Source organism: Ictalurus punctatus, chromosome 15, assembly GCF_001660625.3.
Source record: "Ictalurus punctatus breed USDA103 chromosome 15, Coco_2.0, whole genome shotgun sequence".
Taxonomy (NCBI): domain Eukaryota; kingdom Metazoa; phylum Chordata; class Actinopteri; order Siluriformes; family Ictaluridae; genus Ictalurus; species Ictalurus punctatus.
Window position 1 is genome coordinate 18,130,469 of NC_030430.2, and position 20,721 is coordinate 18,151,189.

At 38.6% G+C, this 20,721-nt stretch overlaps 1 protein-coding gene across 6 annotated transcripts; it reads right to left on the reverse strand.

Moving 5' to 3' along the window:
- Nucleotides 1-1,590: 1,590 nt before the first annotated feature.
- Nucleotides 1,591-18,293, reverse strand: plekhm2 (pleckstrin homology domain containing, family M (with RUN domain) member 2). Of its 6 annotated transcripts, XR_008397984.1 has the most exons (21): nucleotides 17,341-18,293; nucleotides 14,001-14,107; nucleotides 13,803-13,912; nucleotides 13,534-13,633; nucleotides 12,957-13,044; nucleotides 12,036-12,201; nucleotides 11,658-11,717; nucleotides 10,119-10,386; nucleotides 8,598-9,320; nucleotides 8,417-8,486; nucleotides 6,656-6,746; nucleotides 6,483-6,547; nucleotides 6,233-6,321; nucleotides 5,716-5,848; nucleotides 5,244-5,434; nucleotides 5,079-5,144; nucleotides 4,792-4,951; nucleotides 3,860-4,039; nucleotides 3,515-3,631; nucleotides 2,949-3,215; nucleotides 2,157-2,292 (listed from the first exon to the last, which is right to left on the reverse strand). XR_008397984.1 is itself a non-coding variant. In XM_017486851.3 (20 exons), exons 1-20 carry the CDS (start codon nucleotides 17,398-17,400, stop codon nucleotides 2,155-2,157), a joined length of 2,979 nt encoding a protein of 992 aa, XP_017342340.1. In that variant the 5' UTR covers nucleotides 17,401-18,291; the 3' UTR covers nucleotides 1,591-2,154. The 6 variants fall into 6 exon arrangements, 5 of the variants coding, with proteins under 5 accessions (XP_017342340.1, XP_017342339.1, XP_017342341.1 ...); XM_017486851.3 differs by lacking the exon at nucleotides 2,949-3,215 and having other exon boundaries at nucleotides 1,591-2,292; nucleotides 10,119-10,383; nucleotides 17,341-18,291; XM_017486850.3 differs by lacking the exon at nucleotides 2,949-3,215 and having other exon boundaries at nucleotides 1,591-2,292; nucleotides 17,341-18,291.
- Nucleotides 18,294-20,721: the final 2,428 nt, after the last annotated feature.

Below are 20,721 nucleotides of genomic sequence, written 5' to 3' on the forward strand. Positions count from 1 at the left end.
TGAGGTCCAGGCAACTCAAATTCTTCCACTTCAACCTTGGCCATACTATAGCACAGAAACATGCTGCAACATTTGGGCTTGACTCCTTAATTCCAGCGAAGGGAAATTGTAATACTAAAGCATACAAATACATCCTATACAGTTGTGTGCTTCCAACTTTGACGCAACAGTTTGGGGAAGAACCACATACTGTATTGCATATGGATGAACAGGTGTTCACATACTTTTGGACAAAGATGTTTAATGATTGGGGGGGGGGGATAAGAACTGTATATCTGTAGTATACTTAAGATGTGTGTATCAAAACTTCAACATAACTAAACCAAGCACTTCTGGTTTTCATTAATGAGTCTGAAGATATTTTATAGTTGTTTTATTTCGCCATTTACAAAAAAAAAAGCATTTAAAAAAAAAAAAAAAAAAAAAGCAGCATTTAGTGTACGTAAAATAAAGTATTAGGGCAGATTGGATTACCTTATTAACAATGGCAACACATACAAATAGGACAAGCAACTAAACACAAACAGAATATGTACATATACATTACAAACATATTTAAAAAGGAGATTTTAAACAATTTCAACTACAATCCATCATTGCCAATGTCCAAATATACAGGTTACATTTAATTCAGACAAACGTCATGAAACCTGAGGTTCTAAAACTTACTTCATCACATCAAGTCATCAGAGCCCATGAAACATCCTCAAAATGTACACACACAGACCTAAACCTTAAAAACCACCCACCAGAAGTATTTCCAGAGTGCATCTCAACCATAGGGTAGAGTTATGGAATGGCCATTCAATTTAAAAAGGAAATGTTTCAAACTTAAAATAACAAATGTTGGGAAAGCATTAATGATCTGAAATGAAAACAAGTATAATTGCACACTTGCATGTAAAATGTACAATATGACCAAACAGGCCTTTTGTTGTAAATGGATGGAGCATATGGTCTCAAAGGGTTGTGTAAAAGTCAAGTGATGGGATCTGCCAGACAAAAGTAGTTTCGCAGACAGATCCTTAAAACACTGGTTGGCTACAGCAACATAAATACAAAATAAAATAATAATAATAAAAAGTGGCTACTCTTTCCAAAGGAGAGTTAGGCCCCAATGTGCGCTGATACACTTGCACTAAATAATAATGGGAAGAGAAGGGGGGGGGGGGGGGGGGGGGGGGGGCTTGAAGGGTATGGCTAAAAACAAACAAAGCTTAAAAGGAAGAAATGGAAGTGAATGCAATACTGTGCATGGAATTTCTCACATTACAGTTTCTCTGCCTGTTGCGTTACACTGCATACAAGCACATTATGATGTACCATTCTGTGTGTTCAGTGATATCAGGATGTCACACCATGCAAAAATGGGACAAAGACTTGCACATTTCTTTCTTTAGAAAGTTTCTCGGGAAACAAAGTGACTTTTTACAGGAAACACATGGGGGGGGGGGGGGGGGGTGGTCAGCACAGAAATCTATATAACAAACAAAAAGCTTAATAAAGGCTGATGGATTATTGTCCCACAGCAATTACATTCATCCCATTAGTAAAATCAGTATAATGTGAGTAAAAGCGATGGAGAACAACTGAGGAAAAACACATTTATTATTATGTGCAATCTTGCATTCTTTCGTTCATAACCTGCTCCCTCATTTCATTCTTTGTGCACTGCTGAATATGGAGGTGGGTTCAACAATACATCCAGCAACAGTAACCAACCTTTAGCAGCCAAAAAATAACCATGTCATGTTTCAGTAACAGTCAAGACAGTAAACCATTGAATTCCATCAACAAGTACCTTTGCATACATATGGGTTTTAGTGAGGTATTTAATAAAGAGTGTTATAAGGAGGAAAGTAACCTTAACTAAGCATTTTGTATTTACACTTTACACAAACTGTACATTTGTGAAGAAGCGTTTAGATTTTCATTAATGACTCCCATTTGTAGCCAATCACCTCAAGCACAGTGTTTACAGCTCATTCTTGCCCCCCCAATTGTCTAGGTCAAAAGGCTTAGTACACTAGAACTCAAATATTTGTGCAATTTGTGTGTTTGTCCTTATACAGCCTGCTGTTCATACATACATTAATAGCAGGAAGAGGAGTCAAGTGCTTGCCCCCAGTCTATTCTGGCCTGAATGACAGGCTCTCAGCACCATGGCTCTCTATGGCACCTCCCTCTGTGTATACTGTCACTCCTCTGCCAGGCACTCCTCATCAGCTCCAGCGCCTCCCTGCACCTCTTCTGCACCAGCTCGTCCAATACAGCCTTACGAGCCAGAGAGACCTGCGCAACAGACAAGGAGACGACAATCTCCATTAGAAAAGAACTTACAAATATTAGTTTTGGTTTTTTTTTGTTTTTTGACAAAGGAAAAATTTCAAGCTACAACTAAAATAAATCAATACATAATGATCAATTATGAAAATCTGCATCAGCAAATCTCATTAGTTGGTCTGCGCACGGAACGAGGCACATTTACTCACCGTGTTACTTCTATTGCGAAAACATGCATTGGAAATAAGGCAGACAGTACAGACTAAAGTTGTGTCCCAGATCACATAATACACACTATGCACTTACAGCATGCACTTTAACATCTAGTGTATGAATTTCAGAAGGGTACTATCATCTCAATTGGAAAACTAGGTTGTTTTTTTGTAAACAAGTTTTTTTTTTTTGCTAACCAGAAGTATAAGCCGTTTCCCCAAATGAACATAACGTGACACCGCTAGCTTTAAACACAACATCCAGAGTCAACATTACCTTTCATGCCAAACATGACCTCAGTCACCACCAGACAGAGGTGTAATCAAGTGACATCCAGGGGGAGGGGGGTTGGGAAACCTCTAAGGCAGGGGGCATTTTATATTAAATGTCGCGAAGTGACCGTTACATCATTCATAAACGAAACACTGAATTCCACAAAAAGAACATCATACCTACAGTCAAGCATGGTGGTGGGAGTGTGATGGTGTGGAGATGCTTTGCTGCTTCAGAGCAACTTTCAATACTTGAGGGAAACATGAATTCTGCTCTCTACCACAAATCCTAAAGGAGAATGTTATCCTAAATGAGTTTCAATTAAGATGAAACTCAAGCACAACTGGATTATGCAGCAAGACAATGATCCAACGCAGAGGAGCAAATCCTAGTCCTAGAAGGAAGACTGATCTCCAGTTATCGGAACCATTTGGTTGCAGTTATTGCTGTTAAAAGAGGCACAACCAGATGTTTATTTTAAGGGGGAATTAGTTTCACATGGGTGATGAATCACCTTTTTTGCCTTGGGGGGGGGGGGGGGGGGGGGGGGGGCTATTGTGTGTTTACTCAGGTTACATTTGTTTTATGTTGTATTCCGTTTATAGAGCTAAAACTATTTAGTGTGAGATGTACACAGAAATTGGGATGGGGCAAATACTTGTTCACAGCCCTGTATCTGTGACAAGCAAATATAAAGTATTATAAAAACCCTACAGAAATAAAAAGAATTTGCTGAGACTATTACCTGAAAAATAGATGTCCACACAGAATCGAGTTCCTCCAAGAGCCGATTCCTCTCCCCACAACCACTAAAATAGAGGACCCATGGAGGGAGGAACTGAGACCGGTCAGCTGCAAATTCCTAAAAGCATACAGATAATGTAGGACATAAAATGTTATCTATACACACGCACACAATAAATTACATGCATGAAGATTTGAACACCCACTACAAACTCCATTTTGTACTCGAGCAGGTTCAGAAGTACTACCAGTGAACTGTGATGTATTAGTATTTATTGCTCTAGTGAGATTAAGTTAATGAGGAGCTCTAAATGAGGAGATGGTGTGAACATCCATTCTCTCTTACAATAACACAATATTCTTTATCCTCCTCAAGGCAGACAGCCGCGACGTCATTGATATCAGCTGCACAAAGCGAACGGAAAAAACTGGTCTGGCAATCCTGATGACATGTCAACAACTTCTTGTCGGTCAGAACAAGGCAGCATGGGATACATGGCGTTGGCACGGCTCCCTGTGGAATCACCTGAGAGACAGATTACACACACAATTTTATTTATTTCCTACATTTTAGAATAATAATAAACAGTCATCAAAACTCTGGAATAAACAAAGGAACTACGGGAATTATGTTGTCCAAAAATAATTTAATATTTTAGCATCTTCAAAGTAGACACCTTTTTGCCTAGAATTTCGAGAAATGTATTCTTGGCATTTTCTCAACCAATTTCTTGAGGTATCTCCCTGAGATGCTTTTTAAACAGCATTAAAAGGAGTTTCCACCTATGCTGGACACTTATTGGCTGCTTTTCAGAATATTTTGCTCAAAGTCAACCATTAAAATATATAATATAATACACATACACACACTGTAAATAATGTTAGTTTTCTAATGAAAGAAATAGATGTTGGCACAATTATATTTTATGTCTACAACTGTTTAGTCTCAACTACTTAAATCACATAGCTACAGATCAAGAGCTTTTTAAGATCATGAGAAACATTTCAGTCTAGTGTCTCCAAACTTTTGACCGGGGTGGGGGTGGTGTGTGTGTGTGAGATTATATATATATATATATATATATATATATATATTATATATATAAAAATAAAAATTAAAAAATGAGCTCAGAATACTGCTCATTTTGCAGCAGTGTGCTTTTATGCAGATAGTAGTATAAATGGCTCAGAAGGCAACTTGTGTACTCTAAATTGGGGGGGGATGGGCACAAAATGTAATGGCTAATTGTGGGTGCATCAATCCAAGGCTAAACTTACTCCTTTAGACACAGCCTGACAGATGAGCTGCATCCATTCTGCCATGTCCAGCTCATTTTCAGCACTCAGCTCTAGAGGAGAGCGTGCTGTCAGAATCACCTGGAATGCATGTGGCCTCTCCACGCTGTTTGAACGTCTGCAGCCTCCACAGTGCTCACCCCTGCAGTGCGCGGGCAGACACACACACACAAACAAAAACAAACAAACAAACAAACAAACAAACAATAAATAAAGTCAACTAGCAAAACCAGCCAAGAAAAACTACTGAATCAGGTAAACATGCTTACCCCATGGTAATTGACATCAGCGGTGTGACATCAGTCTTTTCAGCATACAGGAAGAGGTTGCCACCACTGATCAGATCAACATCATGCATGTGTAAAAACAGACATATGGTTTAATCACTAGGGTAATGTGTATACTTTATCTTGAATAGGTCCTTGCTGCTGTACCTGAGCACAAGATAACAACTCTTCCACAGCTCCTTCCCCAGGTATGAAGTCCCTGCTCGATATAGAAGTGCTCCCTCCTTGGTGCTGCCGGACTTCCCTGAGCCTGATGGAGAGGTGGGAGTGCCCAAACCCATGTCCATGGGGTCTTCCCAGTGAACGAGGGAATAGAGACGAATACTGACCTCTGACACCTGCACACATTCAGGAAGTGAACACTAAACACCATCTACAGCAACACAAACCAGACAAAAACTAGATTATGTAGCGACAACACTAGATCATAAAGACTATACAAGTTTAAGTATATTATTGCAAAATGGGTTAAAGTACTGTTGGAGGTAGTACAAGGCAGAAGCATTGCCATGTTCAGATAAAGTATGCAAAATTCTATATTACACTTATACAAAATGTTATTGAAAAAAATTACACTGTATTTATATTTCAAAGTTATAGATATTCCTACTCCACATACCTCACAGTGCGACTCCTGGCACACAAACTTAGTCAGAGCCAGCTTCTCCATAGTTGCATCAGTCAGGACAGCAGGGTAAGGCAGTGCAGTACAGCTATTCATCATTGCAGACTTCAGAATACTGAGGAACCAGCTACAATGTGGGGGGGGGGGGGGGTGTGGGGGGTGTGGAGGAGAATTTAACAAGGGGACCGTTTAAACATACACCAGTTTTCACTTATCAGTTCACTTATCAGTAGGCTTAACTCTAGTACTGAATGTAGTGCTGTCCAGCAGTCAGCTATTTCACTGCTTAGACACCCAGTTCGACTAGTCAGTAAATTACCAAGTGTGTTAGAGCAGAGAAAGCACAGGACAGGATCTGAGCAGCCCCCACTTTAACTGAACAGTAACAGCCCCAGATTTATTTAAAAATAAAAAAAATAAATAAAATTAAGGGTATTTTTTCGTCATTATATGTAGCAATAAGGCATTTAAATTGATGGATAATAAATAATAAAACATAACACAGACTAACATAGTGAGTGAACAATCTGCAGTATCCAGAAGAAACTGCCTTCTTCTGTTGGTGCACACCAAAGTGACTGTCTGCTGGTCCAAACCCACCTGAGGAACAAAACCAACTTACATTAATAATAATAATACGTTAAAATAATTGGTGCAGGATGTACTTCCTACACACAGACACACCATTGTGAATGTTATTAGCAAACCTGGCTTCAAAAGAAATTAAATGCTACCTTATTAAATGACAGACATCAACTCACAGATATGTAGTCTAGTTCACTGTAGGACACAGCTTCTTCAACATTATATGGCTTGTCTGCAGCTCCTGAAAGAGTAGTACACAATTATAGAATAAAGCCCATGTTAAGTATTTATCTAATTAATATGACCACAATGATTGTCTGCTTTATTAGGTCATGGAGAACAGGCTTACCTTTCCGCAGTAAGTATATATAGCAGTCTGTCAGCAGCAGAAAAAGAGGCTGCAGGTCTCCCTCCATGTGGCCGGTACTCATTCTCATCATCTGCAGAAAATGAACCAAAATTGAACTAGACACTTAATATGATGGATTTGATAGTTTCATTTGTGTATTTTATCTGGATGCGTCCTGAAAAATTGGAACCAGAAACATTTACAATCTGGTTGTCGGGGCTGAAATCTGACTGCTGTATTATGCATAATGTGTAAACGAGCTCTGGTGTTGTTTCTCATTTCCACTGCTATGTAAAAGAAAGGTGCATTGATATTCAACGCTACTAATATTGGCACCCTTGGTAAATATGAGCAAAGGCGGCTTTGAAAATTGTCTATTGTTCAACCTTTATTATTTTTAACAATTCACAAAAATACTCTCATGGATATCAAACAATTACGAAACAGGTTTATCCAAAAAAAAAGAAAAAAAACTCTTAAATATAGGGGTGCAACAATTATTGGCACTCTTAGTCAATACTTAGAGCTGTTATCTTGGGATAGCACAGAGTCTTCTATAATGCCTGATGAGGTTTGAGGATGCATGGCAAGGGATCCGAGACCATTCCGCCATACAGAATCTCTCCAGATCCTTCAAATTTCGAGGTCCACGCTGGTAGACTCTCCTTCAGTTCACCCCACAGGTTTTCTATAGGTTTGAATTCAGGGGACTAGGATGGCCATGGCAGGAAAAACCCCCCCCCCCCTACTCCATTTTGCTTTCATCGGACCATAAAACCCGATCCCATTTGAAGTTCCAATAGTGTTTGGCAAATTGAAGACACTCGAATTTGGTTTTGGATAAGAGTATAGACACATTGTATGGACAATATAGACACGTGTCCAATTCCAGGTTGATTCATAACATTTCCACTTGACTGAAACTTAACTATTGCCCTGATGGTGGAAATGGGCATTTTCAATGCTTGTGCTATTTTCTTATAGCCACTTCCCATTTTTGAAGCTCAACAACCTTTTGCCACACATCACAGCTATAGTTGTTGGTCTTACCCATTGTTATGAATGACTAAAGGGAATTTGGTATACACATTACCTCATTTATACAGGAAGCCATGGTTGAACAATTTCCTGTTCCTTCACCCAGATGTATTTATATTTAAAAAAAAAAACAAAACCCCAAACTCAAATGGGAATACATTTCAAATATATTTCTCATTTGAAGGCATAGGGGTGCCAATAATTGTTGCACAAATTTTTCCCCCCTATAAACCTGTTTTGTTTGCAATTGTTTGATATCCATGACAGCAGAGTTTTTGTGAATTTTATGTGATCTTTTGTGAACAAAAGCTCAAGAGGTTAAACAATAAAAGGCAATTTTTCACAGCCTTTGCTCATATTTACCAAGGGTGCCAATATTAGTGGCAGGTACTATACATCACCCTGCCTTTTGGGGTGGCAGTTTTTCTAATTACTATTAGGCAGGAACATAGAGCTTAAACCATGTGTGTGCCAAAGTATTAAAAGTTTGGACTGTCAAATGTGAAATGAAGATGGAGGACAGAAACCACCTGGTAAACTGTGTTTAGAAGTCAAAGCCTTTCTGAAGGCATCTTGGGTGCGTTTACACCGTTTTTTTTTTTTTTTTTTTTTTTTTTTTTTTTTTTAAATGGATAATCCCTATCTGGATATGATCAAGTTCTAATGAAAGTCAAGATTTAATGAAATGGCCTGGTGTGAAAAACACTTTTGTTTTAGATGTACCTTTAAGAGTTGCTCTTCATTCTCCCGGAAGACATGGATCATAAGTAGTAGTAGGTGATTATTATCTACCCTGAAAATAAAAACAAAAGGAAAACTAGATTTACTTTTAGCTGAAATTATTCTCTGCATGACAGACAAGATAGGAAGGGCATAAATCAATAGCTGCTGCCCATGATCTGACCTAAATTCTGCAGGATGGGAACTCTCTCCTTGACCAGATCCTGCTCCATTTTCTTCAGATTTATTATGAGCAGGACCGTTTGGCTGCTCCATCTCAACATCTCCCCTGTGTTTCGTTATTATTTTGGAGGACGCATCTTGTTCTGTTGTCTCTCCTTCTCTCTCATCTTCATGGCCACTGTAAACAGTCTGCGACTGGCCATTCCCTGCAGAGTCATGGTGGCTACCACTCTCGGCAACAGCATCTGTACTGTAGGGGGTAAAGCAGTAGAACTGTGCAGAAGCTGCTGAGGCCACAAGGCATGACTGCGAGTCTGGATCGGGAGGCTCCCCACCTGCGTCCTCCCGAAAGGGCTGATGCTGAAGTGGAGATGTGGCTGAATAAATGCCAGACACACAATCCTCTGCCTCCTCTTCATGTCCTTCCCAGTTCTTTCCATCCAGAACCCCATTTAACCTGTCCATTACGTCTCGGAGTGGCTGGCCTACACTGTCCATGGAGGTGTCGGTCATTTCAGGGAGCCTCAGCAAGGCCTCGGGTTCCTGGTCCTCGCAATTCTCTGCGGCTGCTCGTGCTGAGCCATCCAGTGCATCCAAGGACTTATTCTGAAGGGATTCCTCAGTTTCTACTTGTTCTGGGGAGGGCATGCTCTGGCCACTGCTCACAGAGTCAGTTGAGCCCCTCCCACGGCGTTTCTTACCTGGTTTCCTCCTTCTGACCATCCTAATAAAAAAAATTTTTTAAAAACATTTATTTAAAAAAGGCTTTAGAAAAATCACTGATTATTCAATTCCCTATGAACATGTTCACCATTACCTTTAACTTAAATTTCAAGCTGGATGCAACCATATTATAAAATGTACATGGTTCCCCCACCCATACAGAATAACAATGCAAATTAGTTCTGTAGATATATTTAACTATCTAAATTGCACATTTCTCCATTAAGGCCCTGACACACCATGCTGTGTTGACCAACAGATTCTGGATAGCGTCAACTGTTGCCCAAGACACAGCATTTTAGGGATCACCTTGCACCACTGGCATTATAGGACCAGTATAGGGTTTGACAGGAGAAAGTTCTCTGATTGGCTGTTTATTGTAGCAAATAAGAAAAGAACAGAAGCTGAAGACAGAAGACAGTTGAGTCATTGCTTAACTTATGTTCATCTGCTCTTTATTACTCAACTTCTCATCGGATGTTTTTCTTGCAACTACATGTCTGAGCAGACGGTTTAAAAGAGCTGAGAATGTAGTCGACTAGGCAAACTTAACTAAAAATATTGCTGTCCTTAACAGCATATCAAGAACAGTTCTAGATACTGTTGCTTATACATGGTGTACCATTTTGATTTGGTTTTACTGTACTACTGTATGTACTCACTGTGCTATTCAGTATAATAGTTTCTGATTACGGTATCTACAATTATCCAGCATCAGTTTGGTGTGCCACTTCCCCTCGAGTCCAAGAAAAAAAAAAAAAAAAACAAACAAACAAAAAAAAAAAACCCTGGAACACACCTAATGACCTCCAGCTCTGTGCTGGTGCTCTCGGTGTCATCACCAGCAGGAACATCACGGTGACTGGCTACGTGTACTGGTGTAACATCTGCCGAGGTGTTAGTGTCAGAGTCTTCGATAAAGGGGTTGTAGCGAAATGTGGGGCTGCGTGATAGAGACATGCTCCTGGCTGGAGTTGCTGCTGTTTTGACCACCGAGTCACTGATTACTGTTTGGGGGTCTGAGGCTGTAGAGCGAGGACCACTGACAGGGTCAGTTAGATCTCCTTCTGTCAGGGAAAGAAATAAAACTTTCAAAATCATGGAACATCATACAAAGTTCAGCAAAAGGTATTAAGCAGCAACAGCACTTCTACTACTCCAGCAACATTAGAGCTTGAAAGTGCATTTGTAGACACCGCTGCTGAATTACACAGACAAAAAGACACACACACACCCTTTCAAAATTGAAAGGTACAGGCCTGGGTTAAACCACACTGAAAAGCATTATACAGAATGTATAAGTACCAAAGCTGAAAAAACTAAAAGACAGGAAAGTATGCGAAGCGTTGAGCTTTAGAGACTGCGATCCAGAGAACATTTGGCTGAATTCATGTGTCTTTGTATATGCTACCTCAAAAAGTGTGTGTGTGAGATTAGGGCAAATGGTTTCAAAGCTGAATCAAGGGAGATTGCATTAAGAAAAATTAAAATCAGGTCAAAGTAGCCTAAAAAGCCCCAAATTAATAAAATTTAGAGTCAGACACCTTTTAGAATTTAAATTTTTATGAACCTATAATATTTACTTTCTGGCAAATGTAGCTTTACTAAGAACATGCAGATACCCAGTTTCTCACTAATTGTATTTGGTTATCATCAAAGTTTTGTATACTGTTAAGTTCTGTACTGCTTTGGACCATTTGTACCAAGTCATTGATTATTTATTAAAAATAATAATTAAAAAAAAAAAAAAAAAAAAAAAAAAAAAAAAAAAAGTAAAAAAGGGGAATAATAAGGCTAACAGTCCTTTTGATTTTTGAAAGCTCAAGAAATGGATCATGCTCAAGAAAATTAGTTCAACCCAGGCCACAGACATGCATAACTACCACACAAGTAGAGCTGCTACACACAGGAAGGAGAAGCTGACACCAGGCAAGGCAAGTTTTACAGAAAGAAAAAGCTTTTGCAGTATGCTTTAGTGCAGAACCCTGTATAATCATCTGAAACGATTTCCCTGCTCAGCGATATAGCTTGACTTAGTACCCAACTACCCTCTCCTTTAAGACAACTTCAGTTACCATTAAAGTTACACAACATTAAAGTAACTACTGCAACTAATTTCTGGCAAAAGTCTTGGAAATGTAACCAATACCAGACTGCTTTCAACTCAGCAAAAGCCAGGCAGTTTTATACAGGTCCTATAATGGACAATAGAAAGCTACACAGACATGCATCCTTAGCCAGTCCATGGGAAAATGAGCATGCGAGATGTTGTGAGATTTTGATGTGGGAACTGGAAGGAAAGAAGACATGATGGCTGTGGGAAATAACCATGTCCCACCTTCCCAGTCTGCATTTGGCATTGACTGCAACATAGGGAAGATGTCACCAAAATCATAATCTACAAAAAAAAAAAGGAGGGATAAGACGCAACATTAGACAGAAAAAAATGACCAGATAGAAAAGGGGGAGAGACAGACAAACCAAAAAGATGTATATGAATATGAAATAAAGGCATGAAATATACACCGACGTGAGCAATATCAGGTGAAATAGAAGATACTACATGAACTGTGAATTCTGTAATTAATGAAATGTACATCTTTCATATAGTAAAGATACAACACAAAAGACAGGAAAAATACAGTAGGATACGAGAAATGAAAGAAAGAGACAAGGGTTAGGGAGAAGGAGGTACAACCATGTAAAAAGAGCTTACCTTCACTTGAGGGAGCAATGGCACTGTCATCCCACTCAAGATTAGTGGAGTTGAATGAGTGCAGAGACAGGCTATCAGAACTGGGCAATCTCTCCTCAAAATCCAAGAGATTCTGTGGTTTGTAGTAGTCTGGCATGTAAGGTGCCACATCTAGGTATGGAACATCCTAGAAGCAGACAAAATATATGGGGTGGATATGAAGTTGGATTAAACTTTAGAACCAATTAAAAACACTACATAATGCATAATTTCTTGAGGAGTTTAGTGTCAGCAGGGGTGGACAAGTCACTAGCCCAGGTGCTGGAACAAGCAGTTTTCATGTCCAAGATACTAATTTAGTTTTGTTTTTTTTATTCCTCATTTTCTTGGGCACAAATGTTTACAAAATAGAAAGCAAAAACAAACCTACACCTCAGTACTTGCAAAGAACAGTTTTGTTTTTTTTTGTATGGACCTATGTTTAAACTTCATGGGGGTGTGATGCACCTCAATGCTATAACAATAGAGCACACTACTCAGTCCAAATCCCATTGTCTGTTGACAGCTGAGGTGCGAGCTGGCTGTTAGTAGAAAGGTGTTTTTGTTTTCTGATTAGGTGGAATAAACAGTGTTAACGGATAACAGGCAATGCTTTAAAAATCAGGAACATTCACGTATGTGGAAACACTGATGAAACTTAAAATAAACTGCAGCACAAAACTGTCAAACTGTCCTGCTATAAGCAACACACCTCCACAAAAAAAAACAAAATTTTTTAGGATAGTCAGTTAGGTTTCCAGGCAACCAAAACATGGGACTAAGCTTTTACATGCCATTTTGCACATGGGATAGCTAATAAATTCATCATTTGCCCACCCTTGGACAAGGTTGCCATTCTTTTCATTAAATAATTAAAGTTTAGTGGGCAGAATAGTAACATACCAGTTCAAGGTCAAAGCGGATGAACTCCAGCCCCGAAACAAGCGTAAGGAACAAAGTGAGATGGTCATGGCTACAAACCAGGGCATTCCTGGAAAACAAGGACCATATCTCTAATTGTTTCTACAAAAAGCAAAGACAAAGAAGAAATCCAAAACGCTAAGGGTGTAAAAACTTTGAATGCAAAAGCACACGTATGGATCAAAAGTTGGAAGGAAAACACAGCCAACCCAAATGCAGGCAGCCTTGCATTTTTAAACAGCTGACTTCAGTCAGTCCTAGAGGAGGCGGCGTGGCCACCGCGCCAGTCAGTCCAAGAGGAGGCAGTGTGGCCACCGCGCCAGTCAGTCCTAGCTAAGGAGACGTAATCTTTGTACTAGTCAGTCCCAATGAAAGAAATGTGGCTTCTGTGCTAATCAGAACTCCAAATTGAATCACACTGTATATGACAGTAGCATTAAGTGCATTTCTGCCAATTTACACATTTTATCATCTTGGAAGAAACCAGAAAAAAACCCCAGTAAAACTTTGTTGACTTGTAGATAAATTTCACTACAGTAATGTCATACATCACACTCACTTGAAGTAATATTTATGCAAAAGTGTTTGATTCTCCTGGAAAAGACGAAGATAGCTTTCTAAAGAACTTTCACTGAGTGCCAGGTACAGCCATGCACGACCTATGGGGAAACAAATTATCCAGGTTACATTCCAGCAACAGAACTATGTTTAAACTGAACACAAAATAAGCCTACAAACACAAATGAATATTTCAGCAAATATTGTGGGATCTGCCCCAATTTGGACCAATGCGGTCAGTTAACAGAGAGTTTATGAATTAGGTCTCACTTCTGCCAAGGTTGGTGGCTATGTGCTGAAGTTCATCAATCTGTCGAACGGCTTCTCGTCGTGTAAAGTGTAAGACAAGTACCCAGTAACCTGACGATATATCCTGCAGCCTACAATGCAAACAAAATACACATTTACATTTATGTTAATGATTATATATTTGGCAAAAATATGCAAACCCACAGGACACACCCCTACCCATATAATAAAGCGTGGTCTAGGTGCTCACATAACCGCTGGAGAACACGGTCATGGTTCCTGATGGCCGGTGTCTCATCTTCACAAGCTGCAAAGTAACTCTGCAACTGGGGGTTTAAAATAATAATAATAATAATAATAATAATAATAATAATAATAATACTCTTGTAGTGACAACATTTAGCAAATATATACAACCCACAACACCACTGCATAGAGGGGGAAAAAAAAAAAAAGGACAGAACAGATTTATAAATGCATAAGAAATATTACATGACCATTAAGACAGTTTTGTGACAGAATGAGATCATTACATTAGTCAACAGAACATGCAATTGTTTAACTGAGCTAATTACCCAATGACTACATTTATATCTAGCTTATCATTTAACTTCAAATATACACGTGCATCTTTTTAAAAAAAAAAAAAAAAAAAAAAAAAAAAAAAAAAAAAAAAATATTGTGGAAGTCATTTTTCTCTGTCATTTTATTCATAAAGTGGAACTTTCATTCACTACAGATTCATTACACAAATTGAAGTTTGAAGCCTTTTTGTTTTAATCTTGATGATTTCAGCTTACAGCTCATGGAAATTAAGAATCCAGTATCTCAAAATATTACAATAAAGAATTTATAAACGTTGACCTGAGAAGAGGTCTAATGAGCTAATTAACTCAAAATACCTGCAAAGGTTTCCTGAGCCTTTAATCTCTCAGTCTGGTTCAGTACACAACCACGGGGAAGATGAAAGTAAATGTTGCGTTTCATTTGGAAATCAAGGTCCCAGAGTCTAGAGGAAGAGGCACAGAATCCAAATTGTTTGAAGTTCAGTGTGAAGTTTCCAAAGTCACTGATGATTTGGGGCACCATGTCATCTGCTTGTGTTTGTCCACTGAAGTTTTCTCAAGTCGAGAGTCAATGCAGCGTCTACCAGATTATAGAGCACATCACGCTTCCATCTGCTGAAGAGCTTTATGGAGATGCTGATTTCCTTTACAAGCAGGACTTGGCACCCATAGTGCCAAAACTACTAGTAACTGGTTTGCTGACCATGGTATCACTGCACTTGATTGGTGAGCCAACTTGCCTGACCTGACCACCATAGAGAATCTACGAGAAACACCAGACCCAACAATACAGACCAGCTGAAGGCTGCCATCAAAGCAACCTGGGCTTCCTTAACACCTCAGCAGTGCCACAGGCTGATTGCCTCCATGCCACACCACATTGATGCAGTAATTCATGCAAAAGGATTAAAGCCCCGACCAATTATTGAGTGCATAGATTAACATACTTTTCAGAAGGTTGACATTTCTGCATTATAAATTCCTTATTCTAATTTTGAGATACTGGATTTTTTATTTCCATGAGCTGTAAGCCATAACCACCAAGACTAAAACAAAAAAAAGGCCTGAAATATTTCACTTTGTCTAATGAATCTAGAATATATGCAAGTTCCACTTTTTGAAGTAAGTTACAGAGAGAAAAAAAACTAACTTTTCTGCAATATTAAATTTTTTTTAGATGCACCTGTAATGACAAAGCAGGTGTAGTGCGACATCAATCAAGTTGACTACGTTTGCCAAGTGACCCCCCCCAAAATCTAATAACGATGGTCTAGACAAATGAAAACATTTTTGACTTCTATCCTATACGAGGCAGCATGGTGGCTGCCTCACAGCTCCAGGGTCTCTGCTTCAACCTTGAGCTCGAGTGACTGTCTAAGTGGAGTTTATGTTCTCCCCGTGGCTGTGCATTTCCTCTGGATTCTCCAGTGTTTTTTCCATCTCCCAAAAAAAAAAAAAAAAAAAAAAAAAAAAAAAAAAAAAAAAAAAAAAAAAAAAAAAAACCCACATACCAGTAGGTGGACCATCAAGTCTAAATTGCTCGTAGATGTGAACAAGGCTATGAATTTGTGTGCGCATGGTGCCCTGCCTAGGGTGTATTCCCAATTCACACCAAGCTTTCCCAGGATAGGCTTTATTCACTGACGATGTTTACATACACATCAAATTCCGTTTGAGGTCTATATTCGAGTTGCAGCCATATACCGAATACAATCTTTATATACATGCAGTCATCGAATACTCCTGTATAAATGCTTGCTTGTTGCAAGTACGCCAAGCTACACTTGCTTTTCCTTTCCTGCTGTTATTTCCCGGGAGATTTGACACACTGACGCTACCGACAATTCCTTGCAGACCAAGCATGCGCATACATCTCATTTCTATATAAAGGTGTTTACATGCAATAAGTTTCCGATTAAACAGGCTTAATAGTAATCAGAATTTGGGGAATCCGAATATTGTCTTAACGTGAAATCAGGCAACCAGATTGCGGCATTTACGTGAATTGATACTAAATCAGAATATTGCCAAGTTACAATTATCATCAGTATATTAATGTGCATGTAAACATAGTTACTGTGATGCTAATACTAGGATAAACCTCATACTGTACATGAAAGAACAATTGTCAGTGTTAAATACAGCTTTCTTTTTCTGGATCTGAACATTTAGAATTTTATGCTGTTTAAGTGTTTATGCTGGACTTTTGCTTAAACAAACATGAAATTCAGCAGATCTCAAAACACAGCAAGATTAGTAATATCAAGCACCTGGTTATCACGTGACCTACCATTCTGGGTCAGTATGGAAACCGGATTATGTGCAGGCATTGTGCACATATTTAGAAAGATGAGAATGAGAGCAAGGAAGTAAAATATATGAACTTCCTGGAGTAAAACGGTACGCAATCCTACAAAATGTATGGCAAGAGCACAGAGCTTTCCTCACACCCTTACTGTAGCCTTTAGCTTACAATGAATCACAATAACATCTGATGTAAAGACAGTGTGTGGTATATCTTTACACAGCAGTCTGATGTAAAGACAGTGTGTGGTATATCTTTACACAGCAGTCTGATGTAAAGACAGTGTGTGGTATATCTTTACACAGCAGTCTGATGTAAAGACAGTGTGTGGTATATCTTTACACAGCAGTCTGATGTAAAGAGTGTGGTATATCTATAGCAGCTTTAGAGATGGTTCTCTGCCGCAGTCTCAGAACAACTCCTTTCACATCTATGCAGGACACATGACGGAACAAACACAACTAATATGCACGGAGTTATATAATACAGCTAATAAACCAGCTGTGTGTTTTAACTAACGCTGAATACGCCATATTACATGATTTTCCCGTGATGACCGAGCAGCTTTATCCAAATCGACAGGCCCGAGTGTTTACAAATTCCGACGCAGCAAATGTCAAAAACAAACCATTAAATTACTTGTAAGAAATGACCGTGTGCTCTGAATACTCGTCTACAAGCCGCTTACCTTCTTCACAGACATGGATATGTTTTCAAGAATCCTGTCTTTGACTTTGAGTTGATCCATGGCTGCTGGCTGTGCTCTGGTGTTGGTGCTCACCCGAGGAAGTCAGCTGACTCAGGATGACGGAGTGTGAGTGAGCGTTAGCCGCGGCTAGTCAGCTACAGTGTAATAACACTAACGTAAAAGCTTGTGCAGTCTGGCTCTGTGCCGGTCCGCCACTCGACAGTCGCCTAAGTGTATAAACTTACCCGAAATAAGTTTCCTATTGGAGTCATAGCTCACTTAAAAAACAAGAAGGTTCAGCCCCTTGTAAGTTTTTAAGCTAGCTACGTTAACAGGATTTTTCAGTCATAGTGGCTGGCTGGTTTGTTTGTTTGTTAGCCAGCCAACTAGCTGAAGCTCGCAAACGCTAGTTAGCTGCGGTAAAAGGGCAATTATTTAAGCACTAAGGTTCGCGAAAGTTTAGTAACGATATCTTAACAAACTCCTGCTGCATATAATAACGCGAATATTTGACTACAGCTAACTTGATAAGGCGTTTAACGAAAATAAATATTCCAGATGCCTCCTTGTCTTGTGTCGTCTCGTCTCATAAGAACCCACCTAGGTTTCTGCTAAATTGCTATTCGTTTAGCATTTTATAGTTTCCCCCCTAGCTAATGAACTAGTTAATTAGCGAGTAGCACAGCTTCGGTGCTAGTAGGCTATTACTTAATGCAAAGTAACTTAAAGGAACCATGATCACATGATCCACAGTTGTTATTGCGCTTACAGTCTGACTTTTAAGTATAAAACAGCAGAACACTTAAAATTGGTTAGATAAATATAACTTTAATATGTAAACAGGTGCGTAGTTTTCCGCTGTATTTGCAGTTTTATTTCACCGTTAAATTAATTAAGTACAGGTTGTGCTGATAAGCTACTGATGAGTAATAAAGATTGCTGAAGCACGTGATATTGGCTAAACGCAAAGTGTCAAAATAAAAGTCTCATTTCAAACGGATCGCTTGGGTTCTCAAATCTGATTGGCTGAGCCGCGTTCGAAGCCGTTGCGAAAGATCACGATCATTGTGTATTCATGAGCCAGGTTTTTAATCCAACAAAATCGTTGCACTTCAGCCTTTGTTCTGTTCACAGAATCCCCTAATCATTGCATGTTGCGTAGAAAATTCCATGGCAAAAGAATTGTTTATTCCTAATAATAATAAATGATTCGTATTGCACACTAGATTTTATCATGTTGTTTTTGGCACAGTTTTATAAAAGCAATAAGCCATTCAAAGAATTTTAATCTTTCAATATTTTGACTATGAAAATATGGCCTAATAAAAATGATGGGGCAAAATATCACACACACGTTTGCTTTACTATCCTTTTGATGACCTTCCATTGTTGTCATTATTATTAATGCTATTTGAAGGAGGATTAGCAAAAATGGCAGTTAGATGTAAGCATTTTTAGCATGTTATTGTAACTTTAGACCAGTAGGAAGGACAAAATTTGTTGCATGGCCTCAGGTCATGGTCCTGAAGTTGCCTACCAAGTTTTGTGTCACTGCGTAAAGTCGTTGCTGAGATACACCCTCACTTCCTGTTTGGTCAGATTTGTGGGCCCATTACGGACAAACCGCCCGGAGTATTCAAAACTCTTCTGATAACTTTTGTGAGGGTTACTCTGAAGATGATGTGGTCCAAATCTGGTGATTATTGGTCAAAATTTGTAGGAGGCGAAGTAAAAAAAAAAAAAAAACAGTTTTTGTCAAGTCTAAGATGGCCAAAAATCTAATTAGGTGTAAATTGACATCATATCATTAATGCAGCTAAATAACACTATGTTTACACCTCATATTAAACTCCATAACTGTAGCATCCAGTATTTGTGATTTAGATATGTTTATTTTAAGTGTTTGCAGTCTGTAATGCCCTTCTGAGTTTATGCTTTTCATTTGAATACCAAACATGGTAAACAGAAAAGCTGTAACAATTTTATTTAAAAAAAAAATATTTTGTGAAATGTGTGCTTTGATTGGACCATGTATGTTTAGTCTAGCAATATTTACTCTACCTTATTCATATTACTCCCACAACTATATTTCACAGGCACCATCTCAGTCATTCACTGCTGATGACTTGTTATGGATGTGTCAGTGACAGGCTGAAAAACTATCAAACCAAATGGAGCTCAGTTCTCAGGACATGTCTAATCATCTGATATGGCTGCATGAATCTACAGTCTGGGCTAGAAATAAAAATCAGCCCCAGCCTTGCTTCTTCACAACAGTTCTGTGTATTTATCTTACAATCAGTGGACCATCTGAAACAATTGATATTTTTAACAGCAAATAATCTGATCTGGATGGCAAAATTGAAACCTTATATACTATAGATGTTTATTGCATCACTACATAACTAAATTATGGTTTTGGATATAATGGCACAATGTATAGTTTTACAAAAAAAAAAAAAAAAAAAACTAAATTATCAACAGGTTTCCACAACAGTCAGAGAATTACCAACGTGTTATATTTAAATGCTCCTCACTTAAGCTAATCAAGATAAGGCGATTAAGCTAACAACCATTTTCTATGAAACCCTCAGTTAACAGTGGGTAAAGTTTGCTGACAGTGTACAACTACACAACTCAGAATGATATACCCATCAGCAAGAGCGAGTTTGTTAACATAAGACGACGAATTAAGATAAGACTTACAGTCATTTCTGGTTGAAAGAAGATATGTCTGAACCATTTCACCTTATCATCTAGCCCTTGTCCTCTTCTTCTATTTACACTACATTGTTACTTATTTAAGCTTAATAAATGAGTGTGTTCTTCCTACAGTATGTCGTCATGAACCAGTTCAAAATTCTACGCTGTAATGTTTGAAGAATCTTTTGAGTTTATCATAACAATGAGTGCTACATACAAATAGTGAATTATGTTAAAGATTTTAAATAAAAACATTTTCATACATCATCTTTTTTTCCTCCCATTGGTGTGTTTTGCTGTATTGTTTTCTTCAATGCTGAATGATAACTCTTGCTGCTAGCAGCTACGTGTATTATTTTTCACTCTTTTTAGGCTTCTTCATAGATTATAATGAATCATTAATGGTCTGGTTGACTGCTTCCTGACTAGCGGAGGAAATACTAACATTTACTGCAGCACTACATGAACATGTTAACATGTGAACAAAAACTCTTGATTTCGCTGCAGCTTTTTTCACAATTTGTGGGGTTTCTGTGCTTTTTTGCGGAAAACGACGAATTTGTTGGTGAATTAGATCTTTTAGCTGTACTCACATTTGACACACGTGAACCGAAGAGAGCGCGTTGGCTGAATAAGCCTTGTGATGATGTCACATGACTTGTCTAGGCCCAAATCTGT